This window comes from Muntiacus reevesi, chromosome 4 (assembly GCF_963930625.1).
Source record: "Muntiacus reevesi chromosome 4, mMunRee1.1, whole genome shotgun sequence".
Taxonomy (NCBI): Eukaryota; Metazoa; Chordata; class Mammalia; order Artiodactyla; family Cervidae; genus Muntiacus; species Muntiacus reevesi.
In genome coordinates, this window is record NC_089252.1 from 113220529 (window position 1) to 113234267 (window position 13739).

The following is a 13739-nucleotide window of genomic DNA, read 5'->3' on the forward strand; positions in this document are numbered from 1 at the left end:
CGTAGACCTGGGTTCAGTCCCTGGGTTGGGAAGATCCCCTGCAGAAGGGAAAGCCTAGCCACTTCAATATTCTGGCCTGGTGAATTCCATGAACGGTATAGTGCATGGGGTTGCAAGGAGTCGGACACGACTGAGCGACTTTCACTTCACTTCTTATTCTATATGTGCTCAGTCTCTCAGCCCAACTCTCTGTGATCCCATGGACTGTAGCCCACCAGGCACCTCTGTCCATGGGGATTCTCCAGGCACGAGTACTGGAGTGGCTTGCCGTCCCTCCTCCAGGGGGTCTTCCCAACCCAGGGATTGAACCAGGGTCTCCTGCACTGCAGGTGGATTCTTTGCCAGCTGATCTACCAGGGAAGGCCCATTAAACTGTATAGCATTCCAAGAAACTGAAAGTTAAGTGTGCAAGTCCACGTGCCTGTGACTCACCTGCAGCATGCTTGTAATTTATGTAGCTTTCTTCTACTGTAGCAGTTTCCAGACTGCCTTCCTTGCTATCCACTCAGCACTGCTTTAAGGAATGCAAAAATACTCCCGAAATAAACATCCCCTAGCCAAGCACAAATGACCTTTGGATTTTCCAGTTTTTTTCCCCCTACATGGTGGTTTGCTCAGCTGGTAAAAGTCATTTATGAAACAGGGTGAGTAGACTAGAGTTACCTGTGGGCTTCAAAACACACAGCCAATCTAAACTACGCTTCCGAAAGGATGAATTCTGGCCCATCATCTTCAACCCCAACAGCGAATCTTGAATTCTCTTGACTTTGCCCCGCAATTGTCAGACTAACTGAATTTCAGTATCCCTGATGGAGGGAACAACAGATTGGTTCCAAACTGGGAAAGGAGTACATCAAGGCTATATATTGTCATCCTGCTTATTTAACTTAAAGTAAGTTGCAGAGTACATCATGTGAAATGCCAAGCTAGATGAAGCACAAGCTGGAATCAAGGTTGCTGGGAGACATATCAATAACCTCAGATATGCAGATGACACCACCCTATGGCAGAAACTGAAGAAGAACTAAAGAACCTCTTTACAAAAGTGAAAGAGGACAGTGAAAAAGTTGGCTTAAAACTCAACATTCAAAAAACGAAGATCATGGCATTCGGTCCCATCACTTCATGGCAAATAGATGGGGAAACAATGGAAGTAGTGACAGACTTTATTATTTTGGGCTCCAGAATCACTGCAGTTGGTGACTTTAGCCATGAGATTAAAAGACACTTGCTCCTTGGAAGAAAAGTTATGACCAACCTAGACAGCATATTAAAAAACAGAGACATTCCTTTGCCAGCAAAGGTCCATCTAGTCAAAGCTGTGGTTTTTCCAGCAGTCATGTATCTTGTTCCAAAGATGTGAGAGCTGGACCATAAAGGAAGCTGAACACCAAAGAATTGATGCTTTTGAACTGTAGTGTTGGAGAAGACTCTTGAGAGTCCCTTGGACAGCAAGGAGATCAAACGAGTCAATCCTAAAGGAAATCAGTAGTCCTGAATATTCGTTGGAAAGACTGATGCTGAAACTGAAACTCCAGTATTTTGGCCACCTGATGTGAAGAGCTGACTCACTGGAAAAGACCCTGATGCTGGGAAAGAGTGAAGGCGGGAGGAGAAAGGGACGACAGAGGAAGAGATGGTTGGATGGCATCACCGACTCTATGGAAATAAGTTTGAGCAAGCTCCAAGAATTGATGAGCGACAGGGAAGCCTGGCGTGCTGCAGTCCATGGGGTGGCAAAGAGTCAGACACGACTGAGCAATTGAACTGACTGAACCAGTGGAAGGATATTGAAATAAGACAGAGATCAGTCTCTTAGTCAGACTCTGCAGTCAGTCCTAGCAGGGCTTCTCTTAAGCCACTGTTTCTGATTTGCTGACATACACATATCCCACCTCATCCCCCAGAAAGGAAGCATCTTCTTTCCTGCACCCTGGGCATCTCATTTCCTCCTCACCATTAACCAGATTTATGACCCACGGTGAGTCACGTATCTTTTCTGGGCTCCGGTTTCTGTATCTGTGAAATAAAATAATGGAGCTAAAGATTTTCGGGAGCCTATCTGACTTTAAAATTGTTCAGTTCTGAGATTCAGTTGAGATGTATGAAGTCATGAAAGCTATTTCTGAGAACGTAGAGCTGTCCCCTACATTCCAGAATATTCATAAGGGCTTTGCCTCATTGAGAAATAGTACAAAATCTTCTATGGTGTTATACAATTGGAAATAACTTATAAGTCACTTTTATTAATACATGGAGCTATTTTAGGCTTTGAGTGAATTTTAGGATGAGCTGTTACATATGCTCACTTACTCATTCAGGGAAAGCGAGGTCACTGGGCGGCCCTTGACAGTCCTCTGAAGACAGCAGCAGGGACTCACCTTCCTAAGCTTCCTCTGGTGCCACTGTCAAAAATAGTGAAGTATTAGTCAGACCAGCAGCGACATATCTCTTAGTCTCATTGCTGTAGGAAGCGAGGCACCGGGTGTATAATTATTTCGTCTTTTAAAGGAAGTTGACATTCTATCTGTCAGAAATGGACTCTGCACAATTCAATTTCCAGCATTTCCTGTGTTTCAGTGTTCCCAAGCTGCCCCAGAGCCAAACACCTAGAGATTTGCAGAGAGACACCCTGTGCAATGTCCTTCAGAAACCCACCAGGATCTCCGGTTTTTCCATGCAGGGCTGGGGCGTCAGACGCATCACGTTCGTGGACAATGCCAAGATCTCCTACTCTAACCCCGTGAGGCAGCCTCTGTATGAATTTGAAGATTGCCTGGCGGGCGGGAAGCCCAAGGCCCTGGCGGCAGCAGACCGGCTGCAGAAGATATTCCCCGGAGTGGTACGTTGGTGCTGGGTGCTGAGAACATCAGGGCTTTTTGCCAGGGCCTGTCCATGTTTAAGTGTTAATCACATAGGAGTCAGGCCCTACGGGATGGAGGGAACAGAGTCAGACATCGGTCACTTACTGCCAGGGCCTCATCGTGTGTTTCTTTAGGAACCTCTGTTTCCTCACCTCAGAAGTGGGGATTACAAGAACAAAATAAAACCCTCATATATTATTGTGAAACCAACATGGAGGCTATATGACAGAGTCTTTTATAAGTTACAAAGCACGGAGTTGAGGAATTTGGGGGTCCGCATGGTGTTAGATACTGCCTTGTTCCAAAGGGATTTATCCACTTTGGATATTGGATCCACTGTAGGATATGATCTCCCTCATGGCCAGGATGCCTGATGGTTAGTACAGGTTTATGAAATTATATATAGTCTGCATAAGAAAGATCTGGTGAAATGTTCAGCCTTTCACTCTAGCCGCTGCTTGTCCTTGACGTCTGTCATTTACTTTGAAAACAGTGACAGGCAAGTCGTTCAGCTCATTTGGTTAAACATCTGGCCATGTTTTTGAGGTTATCCAGCAGAACAGATTCTGCATCTTGCATGCTTCGTTGATTTGTGTGACAGAGGTTAGCTCAGGTGTCCCCAAAGCATCTGCTTCTACTGAAAGTGCCACAAGAGGCTCTCAGCGATGGCTTAAAAATAGAAGAAGAAAAAAAAAGCCTGCTTTCTTAAGGTTTCTCTGTTTAGTCACTGAGCATCAGATTCATTCATTTTCAGCCTTTGCTTTAAAAGCGACTTTGGCCCTTTTGTCCGTTTCACCAGAAGAATGTCATCTCTTGGGTTTAATTCAATGGGACTGACTGAGTCCTCTGTACCCAGCTAGGTGCTGGATGACAAGAGGGAGAAGAATAAGTTACACCCCGTCGCTGAGGAGACCACTTAGTTACGTTTCTGCTGTGACAACATTACACATCACACACTGCCAGCATCCAAGTGGCTTACAATCACGAACCCTGATTTCATGTTCACAGGTCTGCAGGTTCGTCGTGGCTTAGTGGCTGGGCTGGACTGGACTCTGACTTTGAGTCCTGTTCCAGTCTGCTCTGTACGTCATAATTCCAGAGTCTAGGCTCCAGGAGCAGTGGTCAGCTGGTCCTGCTCTCGTTATGATAGAAGGTGGAAGTGTAAAGGAGTTGGTCAGCCTACCAGCACTTCCCGTGTCTCTTAAAGTCTCAGCACTGTCCTCTGTCGCCGTCGCCAGAGCAGGTCACAGGTCCAGGCCCCAAGTCAGTGGGGTTGGTCCGGATACCCTGCCTACCTGGTGGGAGGTCCTGCAAAGCCATGTGGCTAAGGGCGTGGACACATAATTCTATTAGAGGTGGGCAGTGCATAGTCAGGAAGAATAATCCATTCTATCACTGGAGACAGACCTGGCTTTGAATCTAGCTCTGCCTGAGATTTTTGCTCACTCAAATCCTAGCCATGGTCTGTGACCCAATGCAGTTCCCCCTATTTTATTTGTTCAGTTATCCTATGACTTACTCATTCATCATACGTTTATTTAAGGCCTGCTATGTGCTAGGGGCTGGGGAGCAAGGCAGACGAACTTCCCTCTTCCTTGCCTGGAACTGAGAGTCTAATGGGGGATGTGGTCAAGAAACTAATTTCATGAATGGCTACACTTGTAATAAGTGCACGAAGCGGGAGCTCAGTGGCTGTGGGAATGTTTAACAGGTACACCTGACCTAGAACAGACTTCCTTGAGGAAGCTGAGCCCTGAAACGCGGGTGAGAGTCAGCTAGACCAGGGCGGACAGAGCAGCCTGTGCAGACGTCTGAGGCAGGACACAGCCTGTGCCCCGTGGACGGAAAGGAAGTCGGGCTGGCCGCAGCACGGGGTCAAGAAAGAGACTCGGAGCTAGGGCCTCAGCGAGGGCCAGGTCATGCTGGGCCTTAGAGTTCAGGTTCCCCTTTTCTTGAAAGCATCAGCCCACCAGGACCCTTCGTACGTTCAGTTTAGTACAGTTTTTCATTCAACAGATACTGCCTCATCACCTTCCTTACACCAGGCCCCAGACAGGAGGCTAGTCTAAGTGAAGAAGGCATGAAAAGATGTGAAAAGAACTCAGCCACAAATAATACTCGTAATCCTAGGGTGGAATTCATTGAATAGGGAAACAGCTGACCTTGAATCAATCAAGTAACCACTTGAGGTCACCTTTTCCCCCGCAAAGGTGAGGCAAAAAAATGTAGGGTTGTAGAGCCACACTGAGGGTTTTAAAACCCATCTCTGGACATCTGTTTCCAACCCTGATGAGTGACTGATGGACCGGCTCTCCTGCCATGATGCATCTACCGGTTCTGCACCTGAGTAGACTGTGTAAGATGACTTGGCAGACGCTGACCAGCAGGCAGTGAGAGACTGTGGGCTCAGAAAGACGTGTTTGTCCCAATCTATTGCACGGAGGCACTTTTTAGCCCTTGTCAAAGCCTGCAGGGAGCCCAAGGAGGTATTGTTGGCCTTGATGAGCTGAGGAAACAGAGATGAGAATTCAGAGCAGCCAGGCAGCTGAAACTTTAGGACAGAATATCAGACCTGTGCGAGCCGTGCAGGGAAGAGTGTCTGGGCAGCAGCACCTTGAGGCTTCGCACGTTCTCAGGGCAGGACTCCGTAATCTGGGCAGGAAGCACCGTGAGCCTGCTGTGGGCAGAATGGGGTTCCAGAGCCCCTACAGGCTGCAAGGCACTGGAGTCCCAGCCATCCAGAAGGGAGAGACCTCTCTGGCCACTCTGGGCCCTTAGGTGACACCCCAGTGAGGCTACAGAACTAAACATAAAAGTTGGAACTGGAGCGCTTCTACAAGAGAGAAAGAAGCCTGGTGATTCTGTGATGGCAGAGATTCCTAGCACCATGGAAATACTGATCATAAGTGAAAAAATAGATGAGTAGAACTTCATCGAAATTTTTAAGTATCTGCTTCTCGAAAGAAAGTTGATAAGAGAACACAAAGGCTGACCCAAACTAAAACTACTCACAGTACACGTATTTGGCAAACAACCTATATCCAAGATACATGAACAACTCCTGCTACCCAATAAAAAGACAGGCAAACCTTTTTTTTTGTAAGGGACTGAAGGGTTGGGCCAGCATGGCTTCCTAGGGAAGGTGTGTGCGTGGCCAGTGAACACATGTCATGCTCAACACCATCAGTAGTCATCATGGGATGTGAGTCAGGCCCACGAAGACATATCCCTGCACATGCACTGAAATGACTAAAATTAGAAGACTGATAATGCTAAATGGTGGGAGGGTGAGGGGCATCCACAGCTCTCACACTCTGGGGATAGAGGTCCTGGGGATTGACTGCGAAAGGGTAGAAGAGCGTTGCCTGGGATAGCAGTCGATGCCCTGAGGGGCGTGTGCAGTGGTTAATCTGCAGCTTGTCAAAACACATCAAACTGGACACGCGAGGTCCGTCCGTGTACCTCACTTGCTGTAAATTATCGCTCGCCCCGGCAGCACGTTTGAGTCATCTGGAGAGTTTTAGAACATATCCATCCCTGGGCCCACTCTCAGAGACTGCAGTTGAAATGGTCCGGGGAAAAGCCTGGGCATTAGGAATTTAAGCAACTCTCTAGGTGGTTCTGATGTGCAGCCAAGGCTGAACACTACTGTGCTGGCAGCTTGCTGAATTCCAGCCTCAGGCTTGTGGGCCTCAGTGGCGGGCCGGGAGCCAGTGCTCCTCTGTAGACTCAGTGGCTGGAGCTTTAGCAAGCAGAGGTTCATTAAGGTTAGCCAAGTAGATGGGGGTGAGGGTCTGAATTATTCAGAAGGTCAGAATTGGGGTTGAGTAATGAGGCTTTAATCTTGGTGGTGTTAAAATTCACAGGCAATAACTTTGTGAATCGAGCAACCATCACTTAAAACACGTTGTCTATTGTGAATACGACAGTAAGGTATTATTGTTGTTATTATGGTGGCTGTTGCTTTTCTTACTGTTCATTACAGTATTAGGTATGCAGAAGATACACTGTACTTAATGAATGAATGAATGAGTGAATTATGAGGTCCTGAGAGTTATCTTTGTGGTGTCCTTGTTAAGATGGACTTGTTTTGAACCTTCCTTCTTACTGAAGTTCTTTCTGCCTGGCATCTTTTGCTGCAACCTTTTTTTCCCCCCTGCTCAATTCTTTTTGAAATTTTTGCTATTATTACTACTGTGCCTTTCTTGAATTCCAGATATTAGGTTTGAAGAAGAAAATAGCATCCACTTCCAAAATAGATTTTACTTTGTAAAGGGAGGACCTACTGCTGTGTCCTCTGAGCTGTTTTTGCAGGATGTGAGGGGTTTTGACAAATAAAAAAGCTGGTGTTTTCACACGCTTCCCCTGTGGCAGGTGCTATGCAGGGGATTGAGTGTGCAGTTTGTGATTGTAGAACACTTTCTTTTCTGGGGAAAGTCAATGTCCCTGGCTTCACTGGCATGCATGTGTGACTCACAGTTCATCTGCCAACACATTGTGGAGCCAGCAGGGGACAAAAGGTAAGTTACAGACCTCTTCTAAAGGCCCCATGATAAGTCTTGAGCCTTGAGAACCCAGGTTACTCTACCAGCCCCTCCACCCCTCAGACTAATATCTTCACATTCCTAAGTCTGGTTTTCTGGTTAGTGAGCAACGAGAGTCTTTCAGTGTTGAGGGTTTGTTTGTTTTTAATGCACATGGCCCCTGAGAAAATTAAGGCAAGACTCTCAGCCATCCTAATCTTAGGTGAATTTGTTAAATTATTTCTGATTGTGACATCCCTTTTGGAGGTGTTCCATACTAAGAAAGCGGAGTGAAGGGCAATCTGGGGACAAGTGGAGAGACAGTCCGGCTGGACCGAGGGCCTTGGGGAAGCCGAGGGCATTGTGATGACATGCCTTGGCCCCAGGTTGTAGGAAAGAGACAGTTCTGTCCAGTGTCTGCTTTGTCCACACGGGAAGTGCCTCCCCCCACGCCTGCCGCTTTGGAGCTAGATCCGTGTGTCTCTGCTGCCCTGTCCAGCCTTAGGGACCTGAGATGCCAGGACAGGTGGTCTGGGTCGCAGAGGTGAAGAAGGTGGGGAGCTCAGCTGGCGGAAGGCTGAGGCAGTGTGGTCGTGATGGGGAGATGTCAGGTTGTAAGTGGCCCTGCATGCTCAAGGTGACGGGGAGATGCTGGCTCTGGGATCCCACCCGTCGCTTTGCCTCAGAAGCCCCCCCTCTCTGGGTGTGTCCCCAGAACGCCAGAGGGTTCAACATGAGCATCCCCATGCCGGGGCACCCCGTGAACTTCTCCAGCGTCACCCTGGAGCAGGCCCGCAGGGACGTGGACCAGCTGGAGCAACTCATCGACGACCATGACGTCATCTTCCTGTTGATGGACACTCGGGAGAGCCGGTGGCTGCCTGCCGTCATTGCCGCGAGCAAGAGAAAGGTAGGGTGTGGGCCCCATCTCCCAGGGCAGAGTGCCCCCCATTCTGCCCCCACCTCCGGAGTGGAGGGGTGTTTGTGTGGCCTGCTGACCCAAGGCCAAGGGCTTCCTCCACAGACTGCGTGCCTCACGCACCATCATGTAGCCCAGATGGTACCCTGTGAGCCCCGTGTCCTGGCGGGGCCACTCTGCTTACGGTGGAATGTGAGCTCCCAGAAGACGCAGACTCCGGCTCATTCAGCATGGTCAGGCCAGTGACAACTTGAAGGGCCGCAAGAATGAATGGTTCAGGAAGTCAGGGTGCATACACATGATAGAATAGTATCTAATATGTATCTAGTATCTAGTATGTATCCATAGTATCTAGTATGTAACCGCTCACAGTTATGCTGTCAAAGAATTTTAATATAATGGAAAATACTACGTAGTTAAATATATATATATATATATATATATATATATATATATATCTTACGTCAGCTATGTTTATGTATATGAAGATACCCATGTCTGTTTATCAGAGAATGGGGGTGGCAAGAGAAAGGGAGAAAGAGAGGAGGGGGATGGGCGAGAGAGAAAATAAAAGTACCTTGGACTCTTATTATAACTGTTGGGGCTGTGAGATTCTGAGTGAGTTTTGTCGTCTTTTCTGGTGTGGTTTTCTTTGATTTTTTCAGTGTTCTATGTAAACAGAAATTTGGGAGAATAAGTCAATTTATGACTAACAAGTTATTATAGTATTAAATGAAAAGAAGCTTTCCTTGAAAACCTGTGTGAGGGGTGAATTATATAACATGAAAAAAATCTATGAAATTTATGAAAAAAAAATCTCTGTAGAAATGACAAATGACAGCATAATGCTGCAAAGAATGGCTTTGAGAACTCTGGAAACTTAGTTTTATATACCTTCCTTCTTATCAGCTAAGCGACCTTGGGCAAGTTGTAGAAATAACCTTTCTGACTTTCATCATCTTCTTCTATAAGTAAGAAATGTTTGCTGGGAGTTTTAAATGAAACCAAGAAAGATAATTTATGTTAACCACTTGTCAAGTCTTTTGCACTTAGTAAGCCCTCAGTCTTGGGTGGCTGTTACCAACATTGTTGTTGTTGTTGCGTTGCTAAGCTGTGTCTAACTCTTTGTGACCACATGGACTGCATGATGCCAGGCTTCCCTGTCTTTCACTGTCTCCCAGAGTTTGCTCAATTTCATGTCCACTGAGTCAGCAGTGTTACCTACCCGTCTCATCCTTTGTCATCCCCTTCTCCTCCTGCCTTCAATCTTTCCCAGCATCAGGGTCTTTTCTGATGAGTCGGCTCTTTGCATCAGGTGGCCAAAGTATTGGAGCTTCAGCATCAGTCCTTCCAATGAATATTCAAGGTTGAATACCAACATTAGCTTATAGAATCTAATTACAATCGAACAGAAACACCACGAAACAAGTTTTTTAAGTTGACCCAATATGCAGTTAGCCATGGCCTAAAATGTAAGCGTCTCTTACCTCTGGTCTTTTGCTCCTTGGAACTCACAGCTGGTCATCAACGCTGCCTTGGGCTTTGACACCTTCGTCGTCATGAGACACGGCCTGAAGAAGCCCAGGCATCAGGGAGCCGGGGACTTGTGTCCCAGCTACCCCGTGGCGTCTGCCGACCTCCTGGGCTCGTCGCTGTTTGCCAACATCCCTGGCTACAAACTTGGCTGCTACTTCTGCAATGATGTGGTGGCCCCAGGGGATGTAAGTGGATTTCTTTGTTGTTGCAGGTATCTCCTACAGTCGTCTTGCCCACTAGGGCAAAGAGACCCAGCTCTTTCCTTTAAGACTGTTTAAAATACTGTCTTTTAACCAAGAGAAAAATCCTCTTATTTGGGGAGGTGGCATTATCCCTCGTGAGCCTTGCTTGGCATCATAGACTGTACAGCTGTGCCCTGCTCACCAGTGTCTCCGGGGCAGGCAAGGGTTTTTAGAGTATTACCTCATTTAGTTACCTAACAGGTATATTTTGTTTTTCTTGGTACTCGCAAGACATGGTATTATGTGAGGCCAACTGATCTCTGCCAACAGTGAGTGTCTGGCTGTGTCATAGAGCTTTATCATGGAGGAGTTGCATGCCCCTGACAACTTGCCTTGGGTGGAAAAGAACTTTGCGTTCACGTCCATGACTGTTCCTCCATAGTCAACCAGGGACCGGACCTTGGACCAGCAGTGCACTGTGAGTCGTCCGGGACTAGCCGTGATCGCAGGGGCCCTGGCGGTGGAGTTGATGGTTTCCGTCTTGCAGCATCCAGAAGGGTGAGTTTCCCGTTTAGAGATGGCTGTTGAGACAAAGACAGCTTCTGTATGTCCCTTGACCTTTTCTCAATCTGACTTTTTTCTGAGAATTGTGTTGTTCTTTGCGCTCTCAAAAAAACAAGATTTTAAAAAAAACAACCTGGTTTGATCCTTTGGGCTGGTACTTGTCATGTGATGTTTGGAGCTGTGTCTCTGCGTCCTTGTAGAACTGAACTCTCCTAGGGTTATTTGGTAATGGATGATAAGGAAGGATAAAAATTTTCATAGGGGCTTTAGGACCTTCCTGCTTTCATTCTGTTATATATTATTTTTGATCTTCTTAGCATTTGAAAGGCAGTACATGAATCACATATGATAGGACTTGGATTTGGCTGTATGTAACAGATCCATCTTCAGTGACTTGGTCAGACGGGCAAGGTTTTATTTTTCTCATGCAGCAAGAAGCTCAGATGCAGACCCCCCAGACCTTACTGTCAGACACTGTTTTTCTTGATCATTCACCCAGCCACTCTTGGCTTTCTTCCTTATGCTTGTCCTGTTGTGGTCACAGGATGAGTGCTCTGCCTTCAGGGTTGCTTCTGTGTTACAGTTAAGAAGAAAGGAGTGACCAAAGGATGCAAGTTGTGCTCAGCTGAGGCTGCCCCCCACCACCCTGCTTTTTTTGGCCATGTTCTGCAGCATGTGGGATCTTAGTTCCTAACCAGGAATTGAACCTGTGCCTCCTGCAGTGGAAGCATGGAGTCTTAACCACTGGACCTCCAGGGAACTCCCCAAGGCTGACCCCCTTTAAATGGCTCTCCAGGAAGACTTATGCATTGATTCTACAACTCGTATATAACTTGACCTTGCCATTATAACTGCAAGGAAGACGGACAAATGTAGTTCTTTGGCTGGGCACATTGCCTCTGAATGAAACTATGATGAGATAGGAAAGGAGAATGGACGTTGGGCAGGCACCCAGCAGTGTCTACACACTCATTAAAAAAAATTTTGTATATATTGAAACCCTAGAAGATACTGTTATTGTTACATAGTTGGGTTCATTTAATTTTGTTATTATTTTCCATTTTTTGACTTTGCTTTCTATGTCCGTGAGCTTCTATCTTAGGTCATTTTCCTTCTGCTGAAAGAACACCCTTTATCATTTCCTTTAGAAATGTCAGTGGCAAAGATGTTTTAGTTTTTGTTTGTCTAAAAAATGCCTTTGTTTTATGTTTGTACTGAAAAATATTTTTGCCATGTACAGAATTCTAGACTGGTTCAGTTCAGTTCAGTCGCTCAGTCTTGTCCGACTTTTTGTGACTCCATGAACTGCAGCAGACCAGGCCTCCCTGTCCATCACCAACTCCCAGAATTCACCCAAACTCATATCCAATGAGTCGGTGATGCCATCCAACCATCTCATCTTCTGTTGTCCCCTTCTCATCCTGCCTTCAATCTTTCCCAGCATCAGGGTTTTTTCCAGTGAGTCAGTTCTTCACGTCAGGTGGCCAAAGTATTGGAGTTTTAGCTTCAGCATCAGTCCTTCCAATGAACACCGAGGACTGATCTCCTTTAGGATGGACTGGTTGGATCTCCTCGCAGTCCAAGGGACTCTCAAGAGTCTTCTCCAACACCACAGTTCAAAAGCATCAGTTCTTCAGTGCTCAGCTTTCTTTATAGTCCAACTCTCACATCCATACATGACCACCGGAAAAACCATAGCCTTGACTAGATGGACCTTTGTTGGCAAAGTGATGTCTCTGCTTTTAACATGCTGTCTAGGTTGGTCACGACTTGTCTTTTAGCATGTTGGGAAAATAATCCTGTTGTCTCTGGATGCCGTTATTCTTGTTGAGGAGCCAGGTGTTTATCTCATTGCCGCTCCTTTGGTACAGTTGGGTTTTCTCCCTCTTCCCCTGCCCTCAGTTGCTTTTAAGATTTTCTCAATATTTCATTGGAAATATTTACTTAATTCTGTATTTATTATTATATACTTATTTCTGTGTTTATTCTGATTGTGCTTTCTAGTGCCTCTTGAATCCATGACTTGATGTTTTTCAGCCATGGTGGAAAATTTTCTGCCATTATCTCCTAAAGCATTGCTTCTGCCTCTTTTTTGATTCTTTCCTTTTGAGTCCCCAGCTGCATATTAGAATCCAATGATGCTCTTTTTTGTGTTTTCCATCATTATGTCTTTCCTTGCTTCAGTCTGGCTGTTTGCTTTTTGGCTTATCTTCCGGTTTACTCATTCTCTCTTCTCTCTTCTATGTCTATTTGTTAAACTATCCACTGAGTTTTAAATTTCATTATTATATGTTTCAGTTCTAGAATTTCTAGAAATAATTTGATCTTATTTTACACATTTCCTGTTCTCTGCTGAAATTGTGATTCTTTTTTATTCTTTGGAAACATTTAATCATGTTTTCCTTTTAATTTTTATCAGATATGCCCATTAATGTGAGATCTCCTATGAGTATGCTCCTCTTGTCTATAGCTTTTATCTCCTCATATATCTGTTTTTTTTAAACAAAGCCTTTTTATTATAGAAAAAGAAAACATATATGAAAAAAGGTATATATTATGTGTTACACACACACCATTTGTATATATATAAAGGCTCCTTTGTATGCACCATCCATTTTCAATAATTACCAACACATGACCGGTCATCGTTTATCTGTACTACTGTCCATGTTTTTTCTTCTTCCACTGACTTTAAAGCAAATCCCAAGACATGGTACTTCAGTCATAAAAATGTATCTATTTGGTATGTATCTCCACTATTTTTACATATAAAAACAAAGGCAGTTCCCTAATATTATCACACATCCAGTAAGTATTTAAATTTCCTTAATTCCTGAATTTGCTTGGTGACTGAGTACTGGCCATTATGTGAAAAATTATATAGATGTTGTGATTTCCATTTCCTCCTGGCAAACTGCTGGGCCAAGTGGAGTGCCATCTTAGACCATCTTAGTCAGTTAGCACTGGTCTGTTTTCAGGTCCTCCCTTAGTCTAAGGATCTATCCCCGCCATGATCCCAACTCAAAGCCTGGGATATTCTCCAAGGTTCCTCCCTACGGGCAGACCTCAGCTCTAGACTGTACCATCAGCCCCATGAGTCAGTCAGGATCACTGTTCAGCTTCTGATCCTATGGCCACTGCTTTTGGAGAC

General features: G+C 45.6%; 1 protein-coding gene across 3 annotated transcripts in view; it reads left to right on the forward strand.

Annotated features, from left to right (window-relative positions):
• ATG7 (autophagy related 7) overlaps positions 1-13739 on the forward strand; it is a 246400-nt gene that overhangs the window by 42757 nt on the left and 189904 nt on the right. For all 3 annotated transcript variants that reach the window (XM_065933893.1, XM_065933895.1, XM_065933894.1), the window contains exons 12-15: positions 2684-2842; positions 8103-8297; positions 9824-10027; positions 10467-10582. In XM_065933893.1, the coding sequence (XP_065789965.1) occupies positions 2684-2842; positions 8103-8297; positions 9824-10027; positions 10467-10582 (674 nt within the window). The remainder of the gene's footprint in view (positions 1-2683; positions 2843-8102; positions 8298-9823; positions 10028-10466; positions 10583-13739) is intronic.